General features: G+C 43.1%; 1 protein-coding gene across 4 annotated transcripts in view; it reads right to left on the minus strand.

The window, feature by feature from the left end:
- The window catches only part of CACNA2D3 (calcium voltage-gated channel auxiliary subunit alpha2delta 3), a 962,218-nt gene that overhangs the window by 523,911 nt on the left and 412,714 nt on the right, over nt 1-25,593 (minus strand). For all 4 annotated transcript variants that reach the window (XR_004029736.1, XR_004029737.1, XM_030811589.1 and 1 more), the window contains exon 6: nt 4,147-4,278. Coding sequence is in view for 2 of the 4 variants with exons in the window: in XM_030811589.1 (XP_030667449.1) it covers nt 4,147-4,278 (132 nt within the window). In the remaining 2 variants the exon portion in view is untranslated. The remainder of the gene's footprint in view (nt 1-4,146; nt 4,279-25,593) is intronic.

Here is a 25,593-nt window from a genome sequence, read left to right on the forward strand (position 1 = left end):
GATCATCTTTATTGGGGCAGTCCTGTTGAGCTAGCCAAGGAAGAAAACCCTAATATCAAATCACACTCTCCCCATTGCTAAACCTGAACCTGGTGAGGAAGGCATGGATGGGAAGAAATAAAAAGTAATGCTGTGCATAGAACCTAAACTTGATACTAGCAAACAGCATGTACGAGTCCAAACTTACAGAGAGCTCTTTACCTAGCTGTCCAGCTCCCTCATCGTGGCTGTGGCTATGAACCAGCTTTCACCTTCCTATGGCAGCCAAATCATGGTGCGAGGATAAGACAATCATTGCCCTTTGTAATCACCAAGCCTTCTACAGGAACAAACTCCCCTGCGTACGGCTATAGAAAGGTGACCATCTGATGTTGGGGAAGGGACCGGGGCTTCTTATAATCATGCATGAACCTAACTGGTGTCCTGTGTTTGATTAGACAGTGACCTGCCTGTGATGTACAGACACAGTTTTTCCTTATGTAGGTAAGAGTACATGGGTAGGTACTGTCAGCCAGCCATATCATTTTAAATAAAGCTAAGAATTGGCCAGAACAGGAAGAATAGATCAGTCACTGGTGGCCTCAGCCAATAACCAGGTAGAAAATGGGTCCCACAGAGGACTGTAAAAAGATGAACTGGTCAAGGCTCACAGGAAAAGGGATGACTGTGCAGCCCTTTGATCCTCTGCCTCCTGGGAGATGGGGAGCCTGGAGAACACTACTCATTAGATGAGATGGTCATAAAGCATCAGGAGGAAATAGCCAACAGATGGGCGTGTCCAGGACATGGTCGGCAGTGGGGTGGAAAGGGCAGGTACTAGGAAGACTTGGAGGACAGGGATCAATGAGAACATAAAGGGACCATGGCTCTGTACTGCATTTATGCCAGCTCCTTGCTGAGTCATCAAGTCTCTACCAGACTGCAGCTGGGGACCAGCTCCCCAAAGAGGCAATAGCTCTATTCTGTCTGAAGAGAGAGGGCAGCTGCCACTGGTGTGATGGGAGACAATAGATCTGGTGGAATTTGATCTAATGGGTGATTCATTCATTCAACAAACACATATTGAGCACCCACTATGTGTTATTCTTGCAGCTAGTGAAAGAGTAATGGACAAAACACATGACTCTGTCCTCCCAGGGGCAAATATTCTAGTAGAGGAGACAGGGATTGAAAGCCTGATGGTTCAGGATTTCAGGATAGAGTTCCCGTTTTATAAAGTAAGAACTATAGAGCCTAATGAAGTCATCTGTTCAGTAAGACCTTTTAGCAATGCAAGCCCTGAAAGGTAAGGCTGGTCCCTTGGAAACTGGGTATCAGACTACAAAAGTCTCTTCCTACAGCATTATGTTATTCAACATGGTGACTACTAACCACGTGTGGCCATTTAATTTTAATTTTAAATAAAGTTAAATAACATTTAAATTTCAGTTCCTCAGCCTCACTAGGCACACTTCAAGTGCTCACTACCCCTGTGTGGCCAGTGACATTAGTGATATTAGATAGGATACAGAACATTTCCACCATCTCATAAAGTCCTTTTGAGAGACACAAGAGAGTTACCACATGCCCTTAGGACATAAATTGAACTGGTGAAGGCCTATGTGTGAAGCCATGCAGAAATGGACATCATCATCACTAGAAGGCTTTCAGGCTAATGCTTACCAAAATTCTCCTTCCCAGGACTCTTTCCTCTCACCCCAGAAGTTGGAGTTGGTGATCCTTCTTAGTGATCACCCAGCCCCTTCTATTTCCCTCAGCTTAGCATGAAACATACTGTACCATGATGATGTTTGCCTGTCTATCTCCCCACGGTGGTCACTGATGCCCCCTCCTTTGGGGATCCAGTCTAGGCAAAGCCACAATAATCCTGACTAGTCCCCAGGGTTTCGGATGGCTGACCTTACCCACTAGTTCTTCAGGCATCAGCGGTGGGCATGCGACTCAGACCAGGCTAATTCTTGGACTTTCATCCAAGCTACCGGGACAGATGCTCTCTCCTCCCCTGGAACCCCCACTGAGACATCCTGCCAGGCCTGTTCCCCATTATGAGGAGATCACTTGCCAGTGAGACAAGGTTAGAATGGAAGAAGGCAGAAATGAGAGCTGAAAGGAAGGATTCAAATTCCAAATGACTCTGCTCCAGTCTCTCATTGCTGAGTACGGAAATCCAGCTGTCGCCCAAATGGCACATTCCCTGGATTTCAAATTACATGAGCCAGTAAGTGTGCTTCTTGCTGGAGCTAGCTGGAATTGTGTTTCTGTCACTTGCAACCAAAATCCACGACAAATGCATGTCCCCACAAGAGGGAGCTGGATGAGGGCAGAGACCTCTTTTGTCTAGTTCATGATTTTATCCTCAGAGCCTCATACAGTGGTACAAAGCCAGAACTCAGTAAGACTGAAGAAAGACTCCTTCTGCTTAAGAACACGCACACTTACCACTGATTCACACCACTCTAACAATGGCAAGAAGCATCCTGAAAAGAAAAACATCCTTGCAAAATGCTCATGATCACTCTTTCAGTCATATGTCCAGGAGGCGAGAGGCATGCTCTGTGTTCAGAACCAAGCACAGAGTTGAGTGGCCACATGACATTTATCACGGCATTGAAACACCTTGGTGGACTGCGGCCCACGTCTTTTCTAACACCGAAATTATGCAGGCATTTTACAAAGCCACATCCTGCCCAAAAGTCCTAAAAGAACAGTAAGCATGGCTGAACCAATTGTTCTGATAAAAACCTTGTATATAAATTAATCTCCCCTATTACACAAACCTTTTATGAGGATTCCCTTTATTTTCAAATGTCCTCGTGACCATAGTTTAAGGACTCCCTGTTGGAGGAGACAACAGGTGATTTGTGGTTTCTACTTATCTGTCTTGCCCTTTTCACAGTGCCGCATAGTGAGAGAGTTGGATACCCAGGGGCTTCCCAAGCAGAGCAACCTCTCCCCTAGGCTCTGATTTCAGCAATATCTGCACCAGATTTGCTCTCTGTTGAGTGTATCAAGGCAGACTGCAATGTGGTGACACTGGAGCTTTAATCGTCCACTGTTTATTATGGCGTTATCTTTAATAGGATGCTTATTGTTTACATTTCTGTGAGCTCCGGGAAGAAGCAAGTGTGCCATGCTGAACATGACTCTTGGGAAATGTTCTGTAATCTGGCGAAGCAGAGACCCGGCAGGCAATTCTCGAGGGACAGATGCTGTGCACGGACGGGGCAAACAATTCCGCAAGGTGGAGGCCGGCAATCTCTGTGCCTCAAAGTGGGAAGATATCAGGTGCCTAGTCTTACTTAAGGAAAACATAAAAGACTTCACTTAATTGCTCCAAGATTATGCAGGGTGGGTTTTTTTTCCCCCTTCTTTTAGGTTGAGCTGGTTAATTTCTACAGCTATGATGCTGGCACAGTTGCAGCCCCGAGTCCTGTTTTCACAACTTGTAAGCAAAATTAAAACTTCCCTTTTTAATTAAAATTCAAACCAAGCCAGAATTAAAATCCTACCACAAAGCAGAGGCCTGGGAAGGCTCCAGAAGGAACACCTGTTCCAAATGCATGAAGGACAGCCTCTGAGATACGCACTGTTGTGGGTACTGGGGGTGCTGGGGCTGCTGGGAGCACCCTCGGTGGAGGGGTTGTTGCCGTCAGCGATGCTTGGGCCATTTCAACATCTTTCTGAAAGGGGAGTCAGCTCTGGGGTGGACAAATCCAGTTCAAATTCTCTATTTCTTATAACTGTTAGTGAGAATTTAATTGCCCAAGTATGCTCTTTTCCCCAATAATAATAATTATAGCAATAATAGCAGTAGTATTAGTAACAAGGCCAAACTCTTGTTCAGAAGTATTAAATAAGGTACAGTTCACACTACAGTTCTTCACATTTGGTGACAGCTCTGTGAATTATTCTACTGAGAACGGGGCAGGTCCAGAGAGTTCCTGTGATCATGTCCTGTGTGTGTGCATGCCCATGTGGATGCCACCTTGCCATTCCTGTCCTGCACCTTGACAATAGGTTTGGACTTTATCTTTCATTTTCTTCTAAGAGAAGGCAGAAAAGTTTTAACCTTGAACCCTAAAGAAAAATATCACATTATCAGTTATCATTAATCTGAGCCACAATTGTCAATGCAGGGATACTCACCTGGATACTGCCTAAAAAAGCCCTTTGCACTTCCGAAGTATTGCCATATGAGAGACGGGTCACGGTCAAAGTTATCTACAAAAACTTTGTTTAGGGATTCAGACCAATAAACCCCATTGACAATTGCAGGGTCTGTAAAAAAGAAAGAGAGAGAGAGGGGTGTATTAGAAACCAAAGTGAAATAAAATTCCTGGCATCCCACACTGCTTGGCAGATACTGGCACAAGGTACTCCATCGTGCAGGAGGCTATGAAGAAAGTTATAGCCACAAAAACGTTTAGCTCCTGGGGAGTCCAGATGCTGGGGATTCCCCTCTTGCCTGAGCCCTCCTAGTCTCCCAGGAGCCTCTACTGATGGTTCCTTACTTGAAAGACACTTCCTTTTATTTGTACCTTTCAATATCATATATCCCATAGAGAAAATCACATAATCCTCTTTAAGAAAGCAGAGAGAGACCTTATTAGCATTATTTTCCTGCTTTTCCCCCTACGAAGCCAAGAACTCGGCATTAAAAATAGGAAAACTATATTTTCTCTCACTGTAATCACCTCAGCCACCAACACAGCCCTATTCCATTTCTCTTTGCCCCTGATTTAGAAGTTTGCTTTTTAAAAAAATAAATAAATAAATTGAAATTACATAACTAAATCTCTCTACTTCTTCTGTTCAGCAGAATGTGATCTCTGTGAAAGCACAGACTACCTCTTGGTCTTCTGCTGTACCCTTTGACCAGCACATGGCAGAAGCTCCAAAACTCTTGTAGAGGAACACAGGGAAGGATGGATGGATGGTGATATGATTTGGCTATGACCCCACCCAAATCTCATCTTGAATTGTAGCTCCCATAATTCCCATGTGTTGTGGGAGGGACCTGGTGGGAGATAATTGAATCATGGGGGTGGGGCAGGTCTTTCCTTTGCTGTTCTTATGATGGCAAATAAGTCTCACGTGATCTGAGACTTTTTATAAAGGGGCACTCCCTTACATATGCTCTCTTGCATGTTGCCATGTAAGATGTGCCTTTGCTCCTCCTTTGCCTTCTGCCATGACTGTGAGGCCTCCCCAGCCATGTGGAACTGTGAGTCAGTTAAACCCCTTTCCTTTATAAATTATCCAATCTCAGGTATGTCTTTATTACCAGCATGGGAACAGGCTAATTCAGGTGGATAACACAAAGGTTGTTCTCCAGATACCAGGCAATCATTTGCTCTTCTGCCATGGAATCCCATGACCAAATCTCTTTTCCTCACCTATGGTAGCCCAAAGACAACTCTTTGCCTTCAGTTCAGAGATTTGAAAAAATAAGGGTGAATTCCTATTCAACACAATATTGGAATTCCTGGCCAGGGCAATCAGGCAAGAGAAAGAAATAAAGGGCATTAACATAGGAAGAAAGGAAGTCAAACTATCCCTGTTTACAGATGACATGATCCTATACCTAGAAAACCCCACAGTCCCAGCCCCAAAGCTTCTTAAGCTCACAAACAACTTCAGCAAAGTCTCAGGATACAAAATCAATGTGCAAAATATCACTAGCATTCCTACACGCCAACAACAGTGAAGCTGAAAACCAAATCATGAATGAACTCTCATTCACAATTGCCACAAAAAGAATAAAGTACCTAGGAATATAGCTAACTAGGGACGTGAAAGATCTCTACAAGGAGAACTACAAACCACTGCTCCAAGCAATAAGAGATGACACAAACAAATGCAAGACATCCCATGCTCATGGATAAGAAGAATGAATATTGTTAAAATGGTCATACTGCCCAAAGCAATTCATAGATTCAATGCTAATCCTAATAAATTACCGTTGAGATTCTTCACAGAACTAGAAAAACTATTTTAAAATTCATATGAAACTAAAAAAGAGCCTGAATAGCCAAGGCAACCCTAATCAAAATGAATAAAGCTAGAGGCATCACAGTATCTGACTTCAAACTATACTACAGGGCTACGGTAACCAAAACAGCAGTGGTACTGGTATGAGAACAGACACATAGACCAATGGAACCAAATAGAGAGGAAAGAAATAAGACTGCATGCCTACAACTATCTTATCTTTGAAAAACCTGACAAAAATAAGCAATGGGGAAAGGATTCCCTATTCAATAAATGATGCTGGAATAACTGGCTAGCCATATGTAGAAGATTAAAACTGGACCTCTTCCTTATACTGTATACAAAAATTAACACAAGATGGTTTAAAGACATAAATGTAAAATCCAAAACTATAAAAACCCTGGAATACAACCTAGATGATACCATTCAGGACATAGGCACAGGCAAATATTTCATGACAAAGACACCAAAAGCAATTGCAACAAAGGCAAAAATTGACAAATGGAATCTAATGAAACCAGAGAGCTTCTGCACAGCAAAAGAAACTATCAACAGAGTAAACAGACAACCTAAAGAATAGGAGAAAATGTTTGCAAATTATGCATCTGACAAAGGTCTAATATCCAGCATCTACAAGGAACTTAAACAAATTTACAAGAAAAACAACCCTATTAAAAAGTGGACAAAGGAAATGAACAGACATTTCTCAAAAGAAGAAATACATGCAGCCAACAATCATATTAGAAAAAGCTCAACATCACTGATCATTAGAGAAATGCAAATCAAAACCACAATGAGATACTGTCACATACCAGTCAGAATGGCTGTTATTAAAAAGTCAAAAAGTAACAGATGCTGGTGAGGTTGTGGAGAAAAAGGAACACTTTTACACTGTTGGTGGAGTGTAAATTAGTTCAACCATTGTGGAAGACAGTGTAGCGATTCCTCAAAGACCTAAAGACAGAAATACCATTAGACTCAGCAATCCCATTACTGGGCATATACTCAAAGGAGTATAAATCAGTCTGTTATAAAGATACACCCATGCATATGTTCAGTGCTGCACTATTCACAATAGTAAAGACATGGAATCAACCTAAATGTCCATCAATGATAAGAAAATGTGGTACATATACACCATGAAATACTATGCAGCCATAAAAAAGAACAAGATCATGTCCTTTGCAGGAAACATGGATGGAACTGCAGGCCATTATCCTTAGCAAAACTAATACAGGAACAGAAAACCAAATACTGCTTGTTCTCACTTATTAAGTGGGAACTAAATGATGAGAACACATGGACACATAGAAGAGAACAACACACACTGGGGCCTTTCAGAGGGTGAAGGTTTGGAGGAGGGAGGGGATTAGGAAAAATAACTAATATGTACTAGGCTTAATACCTAAGTGATAAAATCATCCGTACAACAAACCCCCATGACAAAAGTGTGTCTATATAACAAACCTGCACATGTACCCCTGAACTTAAAAATAAAAGTTGAAGCCGGGCATAGTGGCTCACACCTGTAATCCCAGCACTTTGGGAGGCCAAGGTGGGCAGATCACTTGAGGTCAGGAGTTCAAGGACAACCTGCCCAACATGGTGAAAGCCCATCTCTACTAAAAATAGAAAAACTAGCCGGGCATGGTGGCGGGCGTCTGTAGTCCCAGCTACTTGGGAGGCTGAGACAGGAAAATAGCTTCAACCTGGGAGGCGGAGGTTGAGCCGAGATCGTGCCACTGCACTCCAGCCTGGGCGACAGAGCAAGCCTCAGTCTCAAAAATAAAAATAAAAATAAAATAAAAGTCGGAAAAAAAATAAGAGTGAAGACAAAGGAGAATAAATAAGTATTTCCTGTACACTGGCTGAAGCAATGTGGGTCACTGAGGATGCTCTGTGATAGTTCACTTTTTCTTTTTTAACCTCTGAAGACCCTGTTTCAAAATGATGCCACATTAAGCAACATTCCGTTCTTAGAGGAGAAATAGCTGTCAAGTGTCAGGAGGAAAAGTTTGAGAATGACTACATGAGTTATTAATGATGAGGAAGGGGAGGAGGAGGAGAAACTTTCACTGAGTCCTTCCCGGGGTACAGGCATGGTGCTTACTTTATCTCCTATCCCCCCTCAGCAGACCTCCAAGGCAGGCTGGATCCCTTGTTCTCCTCCATTCTACAGCAGTGGAAACTACAGCACCAGGATATGAGGTACTTTCCTAAAAGCCTCCAACTACTAAGGGGCAAAGCCTCTGATCTGAGGTTTCCTTATTTGTAAAATGGGGATAATGATACCCACCCTATACATATGCACCAGGGAACAATACAAGGCCATAAAAATAATGAGATTATACCCTTTGCAGTGACCTGGATGGAGCCAGAGGCCATTATCCTGAGTGAATTAACAAAGGAACAGAAAACTAAACAGCCTATGTTCTCACTTATAAGTGGGAGCTAAACATTGAGTACACATGGACACAAAGAAGGGAACAACAGACGCTGGGGCCTACTTGATGGTGGAGGGTGGGAGGAGGGTGAGGTTCAAAAAATTACCAATTGGGTACTATGCTTATTACCTGGGTGATAAAATAATCTGTACACATGTGACATGCAATTTACCCATATAACAAACCTGCACATGTACCTCCTGAACCTAACACAAAAGATGGAAAGAAAAAAAAAATATCCACCCTAGAGACCTGTTTAGAAGGTTAAACAAATCAACAGAAAACAGCTAATGGCCAAAGGCACTCACGCAGCCAATGATGGGGCTGTTCCCTTGGCCTAGAGCCCTGTACCCTCACCAAAGATCCCTGCTGGATGCTGAGTCATGCAATCCCACTGTGACATCCTCATTTCAGAGATTCATCAATACCATACAGACAGGAGGGGTGAGGACAGAGGAGGTTACTCCAGTCGTCAAGTTGCAGAGGAAACAATGAGCAACATAATGCTAGAAATGGTCACATCAGTCAGGTCCACTTATGAGGGCACTCAGGATTGGCCCCAGTGCACCTCCCCTCCTCCACAGCTGCCTACCCCTTTCCAGCGGCAGCCCCAGGACATCCACCTACACAGCTCTAGAGTCCACAAAATGGCGCCAGGGCCAGTGGGCAGACACAGTGTCCTGGCTTGTTGCGTCACCTGTGCCCTACCTTATTCCTTCAGATCACTGAGGTAACTGGGATTCTGAATCCCATCTCAAGGGTAAATGCTCTAACTCTTGTAAACTGTAATAAACCCTATCATAGCCTGGGGGTGTGAAAATGACCCAATCAGCCTTTTACCACAAAGTAATTTTAGGAGGACTTTATCCTCACAATCCTGGAAAATGGAGCTCTTTCTTTTTCCTGTCCAAGCTTGATAACAATTATTGTGACTCACCCCTAGCAGCAAAACCCACTTAAATTAATCCACAAAGATGCAAATACAATAATGACACTGAAAAATCCATGGTGCTTGCCTCCATCAATGGCCTCAATTATGTCGGCGTCATAAAAACCTTCCACAAAAAGAAGCGAAAATTCCACTTCCTTAGCTCACTGTCTCAACACGTTAAGGAGTCAGTTTACAGTTAGACAATTATTTCTTCTTAAGTGTGGCAATTGGGATTTGCCCAGTTTTGACAATTCTTTTTTCTTAAGTGTGGTTTCTTTGGTGTCCAGACCTCCAGGTGGTCCTAGAAATCTAAGATTGCCCCCTGAGGAACTGTGAACATCTTCAGAAATACAAAGCAAACTGAGGATGTTTCATTTACTTCATTTGGACACCAAATCTTGCTCTAAAATTATGCCTCTGCAAGAAGAGGGGGCTTCGATTTTTCCAAGGGCATGGTGAACAAGGGGAAATAGAATCACTAAAAAAATATAATCTACCTAAAATGGGGGCTGTGTTGTACACACCCATTTGATCAAATATTTGAAATTACACTTATCTTGGCTTGTAACATAATCACAGTGTATTGATTTCACAAGCTTGCTTAGCAAGCAGTTTTAATAGAAGGGGAAATCTTAAATAGCTGTCTATTGTTACAGTCATTTAAAAGATGGAAAAGAAAAAACAGAAAAAATAGATGGAGCCTTCATCTAAGTATTTAGGTTAAAAAAAAAAAAAAGAAAAGTTAAATATGATTTTCCCAACATCACTGACAGAGAGTGGAAATGAAGTAACCCACGGGACAGTCAATGCTGCCCATGCCCCACATATACTCAGGTCCCCTGGCCCTTCCACTGTCCCATGGGGAGCAGGCAAACGTCATGCTGGGGTGTGGACCAGAGCTCAGCCTCATGTTCCCTCCATGGTGGCTGAGCTGATTTGTTTTCTTATGGTCACTTGTGAAAATGACAGCAACCTGCTGAGTAGCAGGTGAACCCTTTTCCTTGTTTGTGTTTTGTTTCAAATTCTTTGTAAAAGACCCCTTTGCTTTACTTAGGGTTCGTCAGGCCTCAGATTTATCTGAGCCTTGACTTGTACCTCCACCTCTCATCTTTTTAGAGGTTTAAGGTACTGAATTAGCTTTCTGTGGCAGCTGTGGCAAAATACTGCAAACTGGATGGCTTAAAGACAACAGAGATTTATTCTCTCGCAATTCGGGATATAAACAGTTAAAAATCAAGCTGCCGCAGAGTTGCTTCCTTCTGGAGGTTCTAAGAGAGTGTGTTCCATGCCCATCTCTTAATCTCTGGTGCTCGCCTGCCGTCCTTGATACTTCTTAGCTTGCAGCCTCATTATTTCCGTCTCCACCTCCATCTTCACATGGCCTTCCCTTCTGTGTGTCTCTGTGTCAAATCTCTCTCTCCTTTGTCTCAGAAGGACTGGTCATTGGGTTTATGCACCACCCTACATTTGGGACAATCTCATCTCAAGATCCTTAATTATGTCTGCAAAGACCCTATTTTCAAATAAAACCACATTTGCAGGTACTGGAGATCAGAACGTGAACATACTTTTTTGGGACCACTGTTCAACCCAGTAATCTCTGAATTATCCTACACAATATACCCATATCTCATGCTTTGTATGTATTCTTTTAAAAATCTGAGTTTAATAAGAGCGGGGCTTCTACCTAGTGAAGGATGTTCAAGGCCTTCACCCTTTTCTTCTTTATGGGAACAATTCAGGTTTTCATGTTCATATTATATTTTCCTGAGCTAACCATTCTTCCTGACCTCTGTCAATGGGTCCTACCCGTAATGCACTAAGTTGGATTAAAATCACTTTCCTGAATGTCTAGTGTATGTATCAATGCTCAGAACTCTGCTCAATAAAGTGAATTCCAGGACAGCATGGTCATTTTCTCCAATATTCCTATCCAATCCACATTAACTTATTATTCATATTGGTCAATATGTAATCCAGGAATAGCAGTTCTGTTTCCTCTACCTTCTGAGGCGTGAAATTACCCCCAGTGCCAGTCAAGAATCCATCAGATGTTCAGCTTTTACTAAAACAGACTACTAGCAGATGTTTGGGGAGTAAGAGTCCCACACAATTTTTGTGATAAATTTACAATTTGTATGTGAAGAGCGCCTCCCACAACCCTGATCTGTCTTTGTAATGCATCCTATAACCTAACAGCAAATTCCTTTTGTAGTTTTCTTTTTTCATTTTCACCCAGATAACTGCTCTGGCCTGTGGTGTGCACACTGCTACATAGGGTCTTCTCTCTCTGCACACTCCTACACACTCTTGCATACCTTTCCAGATTAGTTTTGCATCTTTGAATAAGGTACTCCCTCTTATTACTGTATTTTAGTTACATGTTCCATCCTGAGCAGTGCCTGAGATGGTCAGCCCACATAGATCCAAGCAAATTAATGGATGTAAAGCACTTAGCACAGCAACTGGCACATACAAAATGCTTCATAAATACTGGCTGTTACTTATTCCATTCATTAGAAAATAAATAAATAAGGTCTTGGCTGGGCACACCGGCTCACACGTGTAATCTCAACACTTTGGGAGGTCAAGGCGGGTGGATCACTTGAGCTCAGGAGTTTGAGACCAGTCTGGCCAACACAGTGAAACTCCATCTCTATAGAAAATACAAAACAGTAGACAGGCGGGGTGGTGTGCGCCTGTAATCCCAGCTACTCAAGAAGCTGATGTGAAAGGATTGTTTGAAACTGGGAGGTCAAGGCTGCAATGAGCCAAGATTGCACTACTGGACTCCAGACTGGGTAACAGAGTGAGACCTTGTCTCAAAAAAAAAACAAAAAAACAAAACAAAACAAAAAAAACCACACAGAGTGAGAGAGAAAAGAAAATGAAATAAATAAGGTCTCAAGAGGAGCTTCCAACTTTCACCATGTTCTCCACATCAGGGTTGCTGGGCAGCACCTCAACAGCAGCACGGCAGTCAGGACTCGGGCCTTGGAGCTTGAGTCCCAGGTCTGAGATCTCACTTATCACTGGTTAGCTGATGGCCTTGGACCTGGACTTAATGTTCCTCAGCTCCAGTGCCTTCATCTGTAGAAGCCAGATGAGCGTAGCTCTTCCTCAAAGGTAGCTGAGACAAGGCACAGAACTTGCTGTGTTGTGGGAGGACTGCATACACCACCAGGGCCCATCACTAGTCCCAGAACAGTGGAAGCCTCCAACTCCCCACCTGCAGCAGTTCAGCTGTCCTGAGACTATCCAGGGCAGACTTTATGCAAAGTCTCTTTCTCCCTTCCTTAAATTATTAGGGCAGGGTACTGTGATGACGCTTCCATTCATTTGTTTACTCAACAAATATTGATTGAGTACCTACTATATCAGGCATTCAACAGTATGCCAGACAATGAAGTTGACATTTCACTATGAGGAGAGAAACAATGGCAAATAAATGAGAATTTCAGGTAGAAATAGGTGTAATGAAAATAAAATGGGATAAGCCAGAGAGTTACTGTCTGTGGAAAGTGGGGAGGGGGTTTACCCAAATTGGGTGGTCAAAGATGACCTCCCAGAGATCATACAGATGACCTGAATGCTGAGATGGCACCAGCTCCCAAATGCCTAGGCTAGCAAGAGCTTTGTACACAGAGTGAAAAAGCAAGATGAAAAACCCTGAGTTGGGAAGAATCTGTTGTCTTGGGGAGAGGTACTAGATGAGGCTGGAGAGGTGGGGAGGTCGTGGCAAGGATTTTAGCAGACAGGCAAGTTTCCTGCCAAGAATGTATTTTGTAGCAGACATAATCTGTGTTCCACTCATGCCAAGGTCCATCATGCATTTCTGCATGGCTCCAAAATCAAATTTATTTTCCAAAATCTGTAGCGAGCATGGCCTACTTCCTCTTCCCAGGACAGGCAATCAGAAACTTCATGGATGCCTTGGTGCTTGAGTTTCCACTCCAGACCTCAGTCATCGGATACACACTTGATTTTTTTCCCCAATACCATTTATTCTCCACCGAATTAGCAGAATGTATTAATTTAAACTTGCCATTTTCTGCCACAAAATATGGGTCAACTTCTAGGGAATCTGAGTGAAGAAGAACAATTATAAGCTAACACAGAATTAGAGACAAACTACATTTACCCAAAAACCACCGATGGAAGGGAAGGGACTCAGCTCAGAATCAACAGGACTTTTAAAGTGTGGCCCCTGTGCAGATGCCTGCCTTAAACAAGGCTGGAGAAAGGATCTCTGTCTTTCCTAAATGCCTTCCAAGCTGTGCACCTCCCAGCTATGAAATTATAGCAGGCAGGGGAGCCTGGGGATTGAGCCCACGCAGGAGTTTTCTTCTGTGCCGTGTGTTGGACCAAATTCAAAACGAGAATGGTTGGATAGTTTTCATGTCTCCCATTTCAGCAAGTAAATGACATCTCTCCCATTCATTCTAAGTAGATCATAGATGAAATAATGAACAGTTTTGATGCTAATTATCAAGCACTTATATCTATTGGAAAATAGTCCTTAATGTGTGCTGAATTATACAATAGGTTTATTTGCCAAACATTTACCCGTCCTCTAAACTTAGTGATATGCTAGACATGAAATGCAGGTTCCTTTTCACAAAGCTGGAGCCAATTTCTGGCAGCCCTGGGACCAGAGGGACAAGGAGGATTCATGGCCCAATGCTGAACCACTCCGGATGGAGCTGGGAAGCAAATGGCTTGGCAAATTCCAGAGAATGCTCTAGTCCCCCTCAGCCTGTTGCCTCGGTATGCTACACTTCAGGCTTCATTCCCCGGTGAGTTCATGTGAATGATTAGAATTTTCTTTTGCCATAAATATATCAATTTTAAATAGTCTTTCTCCCTTTGCATATTTTAAATTTTGTGGAGACACTTGCATTTCTTCTTCCTCATTCTCCTGGAATAAACCATTCACAAGTCTCTTTTAGAGATATTAAGAAGAAAATTGTATCACAGAAATCCCGATGATGCTGATGATGATAGTGGCAGAGATGACCACTTAGGGGGCACTTACAATATGCCACACACTATGTATGGCCCTTTCCAGGCAGTCGTGAACTACTTTTCCTAGCCACATTTTACAGATGAGGAAATCTATCCCCAAAGCTTTGAAGTCCATTGCTATAGTACATTACCTTGCTCAAGGCAGAAGTTTGCTAAGTTCCTGTAAAAACTCCTAGATAACAGAGGACTTGAACTCTATTTACTGGCCACCAGACAGTACACAGGGGGTGGGAGAAAGCAATGGCAGGGAAGGCGCAGTCCACGGACCAGGGTAACACGTGGCTCAGAGGAGGCTGCCAGCCCCTAGCCATCATCAAATAATTAGGTGACCCCTAGAAGAGGGAGCTCCCTCAGGCTTTCCTGGGGCCCTGACAAGACATCTTAGTACTTAATACTCAGGATATATGCGTACATTAAAGAGGGCAGGATGGATGAAGATAGAGTAGTACTGGGTACCAATTTGGAGTCCCCCGCCGAGAGTTCCTAGATGCATCCACCCCAGGTTCTCCGCTGCAAAGCAGGCCAGTGAGGCTACTGCATCACTACCAGCATTTGAACTTGAGGTCTGCTGGTAGAGGGGTCATTTACAAGGCATAAAATCACAGCTAAAATACTGTAGAGTGAACTTAAGCACATTCCAAGAGGCTTCTGATTCTAAAATGGCATTTGATTGACTGTAGTTAAGCTAATATTCACTAATTTAAAACACCTCTTTTAATACATGATACTTTCCCATCACTAAGTCACCTTTTCATTCTAACAAAATGCTGAGGAACCCACTCCTTCCTTTTGGCTCTGGCTGGAAAGGAAATAAGGCTCATTTTGGAAAGGTTCAGAAATGGGGCGAGCACAGAATCCCTCTTTTCCCACCAGCAAATACTAGAACAATGCCAGTGTTGCAAAACTGTCACAGCAGCTCTTTGGAACTCAAGCATTTTGCTTGAAAATCTGTGCTGAGCACCACGGCCAGAGCACCCACCCTGCTCCAGAAGCATCAGTAGTTTTTGAAAACTCATCACAGAGAGATTAATCCCACTGCCTGAGGCTTCACACCATTCTGATCTGGCCCAGGACCCCTTTTGAAAACAAATCCACTTTCCCTCCAGATCCCAACATACACCCAAATCTGCACTGGTCAAGCTCACTGAGGCTTTCTCTTTCACATCGTCCGATTGTTTCCTTTACGGTAACTGTTACAAATATTAAACAACCCACCCAAAGGGTATTAAATCATGTCATATTTTCTAATATCCCAAAAGCATTTAGCACCTATACTGGATATAGTATGCATTTATTTATTCATTCATTCACAAAATATTTACTGAATGCCTACTGTGCACCAGGCACCTGCTAGGATTTGGAGACAAAGCAGTGGGCAAAACAAGACACGGCCTTTGACCTAGTGGAGTGCACAGCCCAGTGGGGGAAAATGGAATCTGCAAAATGGAATCTGCAGAACGCACAGGCACGGGGTGGGCGGGTTGTAGAGTGGTCCTGGCGGAGCCAAAGGAAGTCTAAGTGCCTGGAATGCAGGAAATAAAAAGGAGGCTGGGGTGGGAAATGGGGACGGGGGAACCAAGTAGGGCTTTGCAGACCTGGGTCTGCAGTCTGTCCTCAATCTCAAGAGCAGTGGAAGCCTCCTTTGCCATTTAGAGAGCAACCAAGCGGTGGCAGGTGGGTGGGGCTGGAAGCATGGAGGGGAGTGTTTAGAGGCTCCTGCAGTCATCCATGGGGTACATGAGGGTGCCTGTACAAGGGTGGCAGAGGGAGAGAAGCCAGTGGGACACAGAGAGGATGTGCTTGCTAAACACGTGTTGGTCCAGGTTTTGCACTGAAGGCAGGTGCTGTACCAGCTGCTGAAGCTCTCTTCTGCACTGTCCCAGCATCCATGTGGGGAATCCCCCACAGCAGGAGCCAGGACAACCATGCTGCAGAATCACTACACCACGGGGAAATGAGCCAAGGGGAGGGGCATGCCCCTTAGATCACACGTAAATGGAAAATTCTGTTGACTGCAACAGGGAAACGTGTCCCCAAAAAGCTGTCTTGTCATAGATTTGCGGACTAACTGATTTCCCTGTTGAAACTGTCCTCAAAATGCAATCCCTTCAAGCCATTCTTCCCGTCTGTCTCCAATAGACAGAACTGTATCAGCAGTGTGAAAGAGTGGAAACCATAGGGAAGTGGTATCCTTGACCGCCCACATTTGGGGGTGTGAAACCTCCAGGGGGTGCTTTCTTGGCGGGAGCCACTGTGCCACGCGGTGCCAGCTGCTCGGTCCCCTTGCGTTCCATCACGCTCACAGCTCCAGGGAAGGCCCAGGCTATTTCTGGAGGATGAGGGAACCGAGGCCCAGTGAGGAAACACCACACAGTCAGTGAGGAACGTGGGTTCCTCTCTCATGGCCCCCTCAGCAGAGGGGATGCAGGGGATGGGGGATGCAGGATGGAGTGGGCTCAGAGCCACTTAACCCTTGGTCTCTGTCCTAAGCCCTCCTCATAAAGCCAAATAAACTCTTAGCCATTCCATCAACCAGAATTGAAAAAATACCCATGGGATTTGAAGCCTTGTCCTATGCTCTGTGGGGGCAGGGGGACAAAAGAAACAATTCTGGAAAGAACTGATAGATGACAAGTCATTTACAATAAAGGACAACACCCAGTTAGAGAGTACACAGCTGTCATCATTTAGCAAGAAGTGATTCCTGATATTCACTTGGGAAAATCTCTTCTCATTTTAACCTTTCGGAAGAGAGAAAGAAATTTAAATATTCCTTCCTTCCATCTTCCAGACAGGCCTGGCTCCCAGTAAAATATGATTTTGTGAGCCTGCCATCTGGGCTGATGCTATCAGCTTTTTATTGATATTTAATATAAACACAGCCTCGAGGCTAGCAGGTACCCTGACAGGGTCTGAAATATAATTGCCAGGGAATTGTACAAATGCGTGTAGCAATTAAGGAGCTGTCAGGGATATTGCTGCAGCAAAGACATAGAAGCCGCAGACTGGACAAAGAAAGGTTGGGGCTACAGCTGGGGGCATGTGGGCAGCAGAGGGCTGTGGGAAAGGAATGGGGAGGAGCATCACACGTCACTACACAGTCAGAGCTTCCGTGGGCCCCGACACCACACACAGGGAGATCAGGGGATTATGGACATTTGAAAAAGGGAATGAGGGCAAGTTCAGGTTTATTGTTTGTTTGTTTGTTTGTTTGTTTGGAGAGGGAGTCTCGCTCTTTCACCCAGGCCGGACTGCAGTGGCACTATCTCAGCTCACTGCAAGCTCCGCCTCCTGGGTTCACACCATTCTCCTGCCTCAGCCTCCAGAGTAGCTGGGACTACAGGCGCCCGCCACCACGCCCGGCTAATTTTTTGTACTTTTAGTAGAGACAGGGTTTCACCGTGTTAGCCAGGATGGTCTCGATCTCCTGACCTCATGATCCGCCCACCTCGGCCTCCCAAAGTACTGGGATTACAGGTGTGAGCCACTGCGCCCAGCCTGTTGTTTGTTTTTAATAGCAAAAGGCCAAGTGCTGACTCTCCTGCCTCTAATATGAAATTTATATTGGAGAGACAATATGCAACCATGAGCCTGCTTCTAAGAGAGGTCTGGATGGGGAGCCAAGGGGACAGGGAAAAGGAATTTGCTTTGTTTGTTAAACAGCTTTACTGAGGTATAGCTGGAATTTGCATTATGTGCTGCTTTTAACATCTGTCACAGTGTCACCAGCCTGAAAACCTGTCTTGGGATGAGGAACACCGGATGAATTAGGAGGAGAGGTCAGCTCGGAGTGAGGAAAAAGAGAAGACAGACCACTGCAGGGCCAGGTCCAACACAGCGGGGATTTGAGGGGGGCCTTGAGGAGGGTAAAGGAATGCCTTTGTGCCGTGCTGCACTTGCAAGTCCTGCCCACAGGTCTGCTGTCATTGGTTTAACAGACACCACGGTGGTAGTGGTAGTAGGAATGGAGATGGTCATGGTGATGTGGTGTAGACACAGTCTTTTCCCTGGATTGGGATCCCCTGTCATCCTTTGAAATGCTGGGGAGCCTTGGTTTTTGTAACTGGAAGAGGTGGGGTGAGGAAGAAGGTGGTGTCTACTGAACACACTGGGTTTGGGGATCAGAATGGCCAGGTCTGGTAAAGGCAGTATCTGCCCCTTAATTTGTTTGTAAATGCCTAGGAAAGGAGCTGCTGCTAGAGGTCTGAGCTTCAAATAGCCAATGGGGTAGTAGAAGAAATCAATCTTGATCTCTTGCTTGAACCATGGGTGGAAAAAGGCTCCTCCCTCCTATGTCAGTGATTTCAGGTAGAATACAACCTTTTAAAGATTTTAGCAGTTATGTATTTCATGATGTTGGAGAAATTTTAACCAACACATCTAACTCGTAATTCTCAAAATCCCTTGCTCCTAATGTGGCTACATTTATTTAGACGAAAATAAAGAGTAAGTCATTTAGAGAAGAGCTTAAAGTAATCACGCAGGTGTTGGGCAGGACTGGAGATGTCCTGAGTGTGGCCCATGACCTGCTGGAACTGGGGAAATACAGTTCCCATAGCTCAGAGCAGCAAAGGTTCTCAGCTCCTCCCAGTTCCCCTCCTCAGTCACTCCACACCAAAGCCTAAACGGTGTCCAGAACAATGTGTGGGGTGGCAGGTGGCATGTGAACACATCACTTGTATAAAGAAAAAGAGGTTTTAGGCTGGGTGCAGTGGCTCATGCCTGTAATCCAAGTGCTTTTGAAGGTCAAGGCAGGAGGATCATTTGAGGCCAGGAGTTTGAGACCAGCCTGCATAATATAGCAGGACTCCATCTCTACATTTATTATTATTGTTTAGAAAACTAGCTGGGTGCAGTGGTGGATCCCTGTAGTCCTAGCTACTAGGGAGGCTGAGGTGGGAGGACTGCTTGAGCCCAGGAGTTTGAGGTTGCAGTGAGCCATGCTTGTGCCACTACACTTCAGTCTGGGCAGAAAGGCAAGACCCTGTCTCTCTCTAAAAAAAAAAAAAAGGGTTGGGGAGGTTCTTCTTTCGAATATAAATACATCCTCTATGTCTTCCTGCTCTGCAATTCACAAACTGCTGAATCCATTCAGCCCCCAAAACATAAAACTGTAGATGTGGTCACATAACAAAGGGCATTTCTAGCTCTCTACCCATGGGAGAGTGTAAGCAGGAGTCAGAAATCGGCCTGAGAAAGTTCAGAAAGATGTTCCAAGAAGTGGGTGATATCATCTGTGAGCAAATCCCACAAGAGATCTGGCCCCTCCCAGAGTTCCAAGGAGGAAGCCAATTTTGTGCTGAGGTGGTTTTGATGGACATGGTGCCAGGGGCCCGGGTACTCATGGCTAGAACATTGTAAGTACATGCCCAATTTCATGCGAAGATCTACAGGTTGTAAACCTCCCTGAACTATACCACTGGAAGTTTACACTGCTTCCAAAGGGTATGATACACGCTAAGAATTATGCCAACTTCCAGTAATGTTAGCCAAGAACTATTAACAAGAAAACTCCAGCCATCTTTGCACTGGACCTCGCTCACCCTATAAATTCCTTTATCAACTATTTTTTGGCTTGTTGAACAACAGCAGTGGAGCCAAATTAAATGAGACCAAATAACTCAGTTTATGGACCCCTGCAGCTCCTGTATACTAACTGCTAACTCCTGAGTGGCACGGACAAGTGCCTGAAGATCCCCTCCTCTTGTCATATAAATGATTCTTTAAAAATAATAAAAGAATATAAATTTAATTCTATTAAGCTACTTATAAACAGGATGACTAAATGTTTGATCATCCAAACTGGACCACTTTTGAGAAGAAATGGGAGTCTTTTAATTAACACACAGAAACAAAGAGTACAAATTAGGCTTATCCTGAGCAAACCAAGATGAATGGGCCTTCCATTTATAATCCACTCCACTCCATAAAGGATGGAACTGGTTGACAGTGTGTGTGTGTGTGGTGTGTGTGTGTGTGTGAGTGCGCGCGCGCGTGTGTATGCATGTGTTGATCTCTGGTGTAATCATGATATGCAGTTGGTTGGTTAACCAAAAAAGATTATAGCAAGGAGTCATTTTCAAAAAACATTAAACACCTTCTTTTAATAATTAGCCAGCCTTCACATGCAGGATCATGACCTTTTGAGTCTTGAGGGAGGTTTACCAGCTGCAGGCATTCTGCATGCTCTAGACACCAGCCCTCCAAAGTGTTTTATCAATGGGAGAAGAAAGGAAGAACATTAATTAATCTACTAAGTTGCTTAGGTGGAGGCTACTTAGGCGTTTCTACTGTAATTATGTCAGTGCTCCCTACTTCTTCAAGTTAGGTGTCTTCCCAATATAAGGAACCAAACACATCTACTCGAAATACCTTTCAAAATATTAGCCCAAGGAACTACAAAAATGAGGGATAAAAATGGCTTTGTGGAGAAAATGATCCAGAGATTGCCCATGGCTTCACCTGGTTTCTGTCTTTATTTCTTTTCTGCATCCTGCAGGGCTGCCTCCATGCTCAGGTTCTTCCTTTCACACATCCAGGCCCTTCCCCCCACCCGTTGTCCAGCATCTCCAGCCTTTCCCCTTATAGGGCCACAAAATTGCCACAGCACTTAGAGTCATCACATCTTTTCCTAACTCTACCGAGGCAGAATAGGGGATCTTCAGATGTCTTCTGACTGCATGCACAGTGACCACTGTATGCCCATCCCTGAACCACTCAGCACAGGAGGGTGATGGGGCATGCCAATCTGCTTAAACCTATTAAGCCTTGGATCTGAATGCAAGCCCAGCAGTCCTGAAAGATGGGTTCCTGAACGCAATTCAGGGTGCCAGAATAAAGACCGCAGGGAAGAAGAAGATAAGGTCACCAAACATAAACATCTCTTCCAAGTTTCCAGTATTGTCACAAACACCCACAGAATCATCTCAGAGGTCATACAACCCAAGGGACCTAGGACTTAACCAAGCCACTAATTCAGTTAAGGGATTTAAATTGGTCAGGATCATTCCCCAAGTGAAGCACTTCCATACCATATTGGTGTACAAGAAATTTGTTAGCATTCTAAAACTGCGTGGCAGATAAAAGGAACTGTATCAGTCACCAGCAAGGGAAGTTTAATGCAAGACACAGATCTCTTGGGATGTAAAGAACAAAAAGAAAGAAAGAAGTGCTTCGTGGGAAATAACGTTTCATGTCCAGCAGATGACATGCTACAAATAACAATGAAAAAGGGGGAAATGTTACTGCTAAGAAAATAAAACCAAGCAAGCCATACATATGTAACAGGAAGTACACACCAAGAGTGGAACAAGCAACAAAAATGATATATGACAAGGGCAGGCCTTCAGAAACGGAAGTTAAGCTCCAAGTATCTTCAAGGACAGAACTACTTAGAAATTTAAGCTGAAATTGTTTTAAAAAGAACATGCTTTAAAGTCAAGGGTTGGAAATATTTTTTAAAATTTTGAGTAGTTCAAACTTTATTATTTTCAAATTTGAAAAAATAAACTAATTTAGAAAGATCTTCTAGCAATATAGGTGCTAAAACTTGTATATCATGGTGTTGTTCTATTTTATCAGTTTGTTAGTTTGGAACATATTTTAAATGGCCAGAAGTACACAGCACATCAAACCTTGGTAACATTTAAGAGTCCTAACACATTTGATGACTAATTTTATTATAGCAGGTAGTAATTATTTTATTAAAAATAATTTCATTACAGCAGGAAACAAGACATGCTATCTATGCAGCTAGTATCCAATTCACCTTTTTAATTTAATCCTCCACGATTTTACCATTTGATCTATTTGATGATTACTTTTAAACAGCTTGGTTTTACTTTGTATATGAATTAATGGACATGCCAATTTAAAGTTGCTATTTCAATGGCATTTACATAATTAAAATATAATAAATTTTTTTTAAGAACTGAAAACTCTGTTACTCATAGAATGCCTCAAAGCAAGGACCATTCATGATGCCAGGTCAAGAGTTACAAAGTAAAAATTTAAAAAGCTGGCTTGAGGCCAGGCATGGTGGCTCATGCCTGTAATCCCAATGCTTTGGGAGGCTGAGATGAGAGGATTGCTTGAGGCCAGGAGTTTGAGATCAGCCTGGGCAATATAGTGAGACCTCCATCCCTACAAAAATTTAGACTAGGCACAGTGGTGAACACCTATACTTCCAGCTGCTTGGGAGGTTAAAGCGGGAGGATCCCTTGAGCCCAAGAGTTGGAGGTTGCAGTGAGCTATAATCATGCCACTGCACTCCAGTCTTGATAACAGAATAAGACCCTGTATCTTTAAAAACATAAAAAAAAATACAAAAAAAAAGGCTAGTTTGGTCACTGTAAGATCAGAAGATTGGAGGAATGAACAACAACAATAACAAAAGATATAAAGATAGAATAATAAAGCCTGTTTCGAAGCAATAGCCCACCATAAAACGTAGAATTATTTAAGAGCAAACATGTCACTTAAAACAGATATTTAATTCAATATTAAGTTATTCAATATTTGCTCTCTGAAATGTATTATGTACTTACCATCTATATATGGAAATATTATCTCTTACAATTGAATTATAGATAAGACATAGTTAATTAGCATATGGGATCAGTAAAAATTCATACCAGAGGGTCAATTCAATCCTCTTGAATAACTCAAAGCCTATTTATAAGGAAAAGAAGGACAAAGAAAAACAAGCCTTTTTGTTTTGAAAGCAGCTAACTACACAGTACAATGAGGGGAACAAAAAAATTAATAACTTTCTAGGTCCTTAACTTTCTCCAGACATTGTCTTTAAAGCAAGAAAAAAAAGTTCAAATGTTTTAAATCTCTCCAAAACTATTAGCAAAAACAATAGGGAAATATATAACAGATGCACGAAGGCATCTTGGGGTGAATATATTAAGGACCCACAACTGCAAATTCTAAAATCTGTTTAATTGTGCCAAAGAGAAAGACAAGAAAGACCTTTTGATAAAGAAAATGCAAAGAGTATTTTTAAAAAATCTTGAGGTCCTGAGCCAAGGACTATTCCTCAGTGGGGTCCTCTAGCCTGACAGGACCACCAAAACACAAGCTCTGCTGTCACACTGGCCACCTCCAAAAACAGGGACAGAGGCCAAGCCTCAGCCGCGAAATAGCAGGAGAGTGGAATAATAAATGAATTCTGCAATAAGTCTTCACTGAGTGCATTTTATCTTAAACCAGACATACAGCTCTTTTTGGAGGGCCAGGAAGTAGAAATCACCCTTTAAAAATAGTTTCATTCTTTCCCTTAAAAGATAAATTCTTAATTGGTTAACAAAAAGATCCGCTGTTAAAAAAAATCAAATGATCAGAAAGGAAATTAAAGTCACCCTATGCAATTGAGAACCACTGTTAAAATCCTGATGTGAAACAGTTTACTTCCTCCTCTATCTATGGAAAGACATTTTGTTTGTACTAAGATGGATTATTACAACCTAACGCCACCCTCTGACCTTTTTGTTCCATTTATCAATTTCCCAAGCTATGTGCATATCTCTCTGATCTGTCACAGCAGTATAGCATTCCATTTCAAGTAGGGAGAAGTAAAAGGGTCTGTTTTCATGAGTGACATTTTTAGTACCCAGAGTATTTGAAGGGATATGTATTAATCGGAATAAATGTAACTTCCTCACAAATGTAAAGAGAAAAGGGCTGAACTGAGAGGTGAAGCCTGTGTCTTCACTATAAAAGTGGACACATGAGGTGCTCGCTTGTCAAGTAATTCCAATGAACATGACCAAGATAATTCCCTCAAACCTCATTCTCTCTTGTCTCTTTCCTATAAACAAATAGAAATACTATTTTTAATTTTCATTATGAAATAATTTTGTGATCCTTAATATTGAGTGTCAACTTGACTGGACTGAAGGATGCAAAGTATTGTTCCCAGGTGTGACTGTGAGGGTGTTGGCAAAGGAGATGAACATTTTGAGTCAGTGGGCTGAGAGAGGCAGACCCACCCTCCATCTTGGTGGCACCATCTAATCAGCCGCCAGTGTCACTAAAATAAACCAGGCAGGAGAAGGTGGAAAAGTAGACTTGCTGAGTCTGCCAGCCTTCATGTTTCTCCTGTGCTGGATGCCTCCTGCCCTCCAACATCAGACTCCATGCTCTTCAGCTTTTGGATTCTTGGGCTTACACCAGTGGTTTTTCAGGGACTTTCGGGCCTTTGGCTACAGACTGAAGACTGCACTGTTGGCTTCCCTACTTGTGAGGTTTTGGGACTTGGAATGATCCACCACTGGCTTCCTTGCTCCTCCACTTGCAGATGGTCCATTGTGGGACTTTACTTTGTGCCTATGTGAGTTAATTCTCCTTAATAAACTCCCTTTCAGGTTGGGTGTGGTGGCTCACACCTGTAATCTCAGCACTTTCGGAGGACAAAGCAGGCGGATCACAAGGTCAGAAGACTGAGACCATCCTGGCCAACATAGTAAAACCCCGTCTCTACTAAAAATATAAAAATGAGCTGGGCGTGGTGGTATGCACCTGTAATCCCAGCTACTCGGGAGGCTGAGGCACGAGAATCGCTTGAACCAGGGAGTCGGAGATTGCAGTGAGCCGAGATCATGCCACTGCACTCCAGCCTAGAGACAGAGCGAGACTCTGTCTCAAAAAACAAAAACAACAACAACAACAAAAAAACTCTCATTCATATATACATATATCCTATTAGTTCTGTCCCTCTAGAGAACCCTGAGTAATACACATTTCAAACATCAAAAAAGTTGCAAAAATTGTAAAAAAAAAAAAAAAAAAAAAACAAACAAAAAAACCCACCAACACACACCCTTTCCTAAATGTTAACCTCTTACTTAACCACAGCCAAGAATCAAAACCACAACATTGCCACTGCTATGAAACCATCACCTAAATCTACAGATCTTATTTAAATTTCATCAATGTCCTTAGTCTGGGCCTAGCTTCAGTCCAGGACTACACATTGCCTGCCTCTCTAGTCTCTAATTCAGGACAGATCCTCAGTCTTTCTTCATCCTTCATGATCCTTCTCGATGCTTTCCACTTCCTCCGGCAGTACCACGTGATGGTAACTTGAGAAACTGCCTAACAAGACTCAGAAGAGCCCTGGGTAGTTATTTTGTAGCATGTCTGAATAAGTGTCCAAGGGCTGCCACAACAAAGCTACCACCATCACGGTGGCTTAGA

This window comes from Nomascus leucogenys, chromosome 4, assembly GCF_006542625.1.
Source record: "Nomascus leucogenys isolate Asia chromosome 4, Asia_NLE_v1, whole genome shotgun sequence".
In the NCBI taxonomy this organism is placed as follows: Eukaryota; Metazoa; Chordata; class Mammalia; order Primates; family Hylobatidae; genus Nomascus; species Nomascus leucogenys.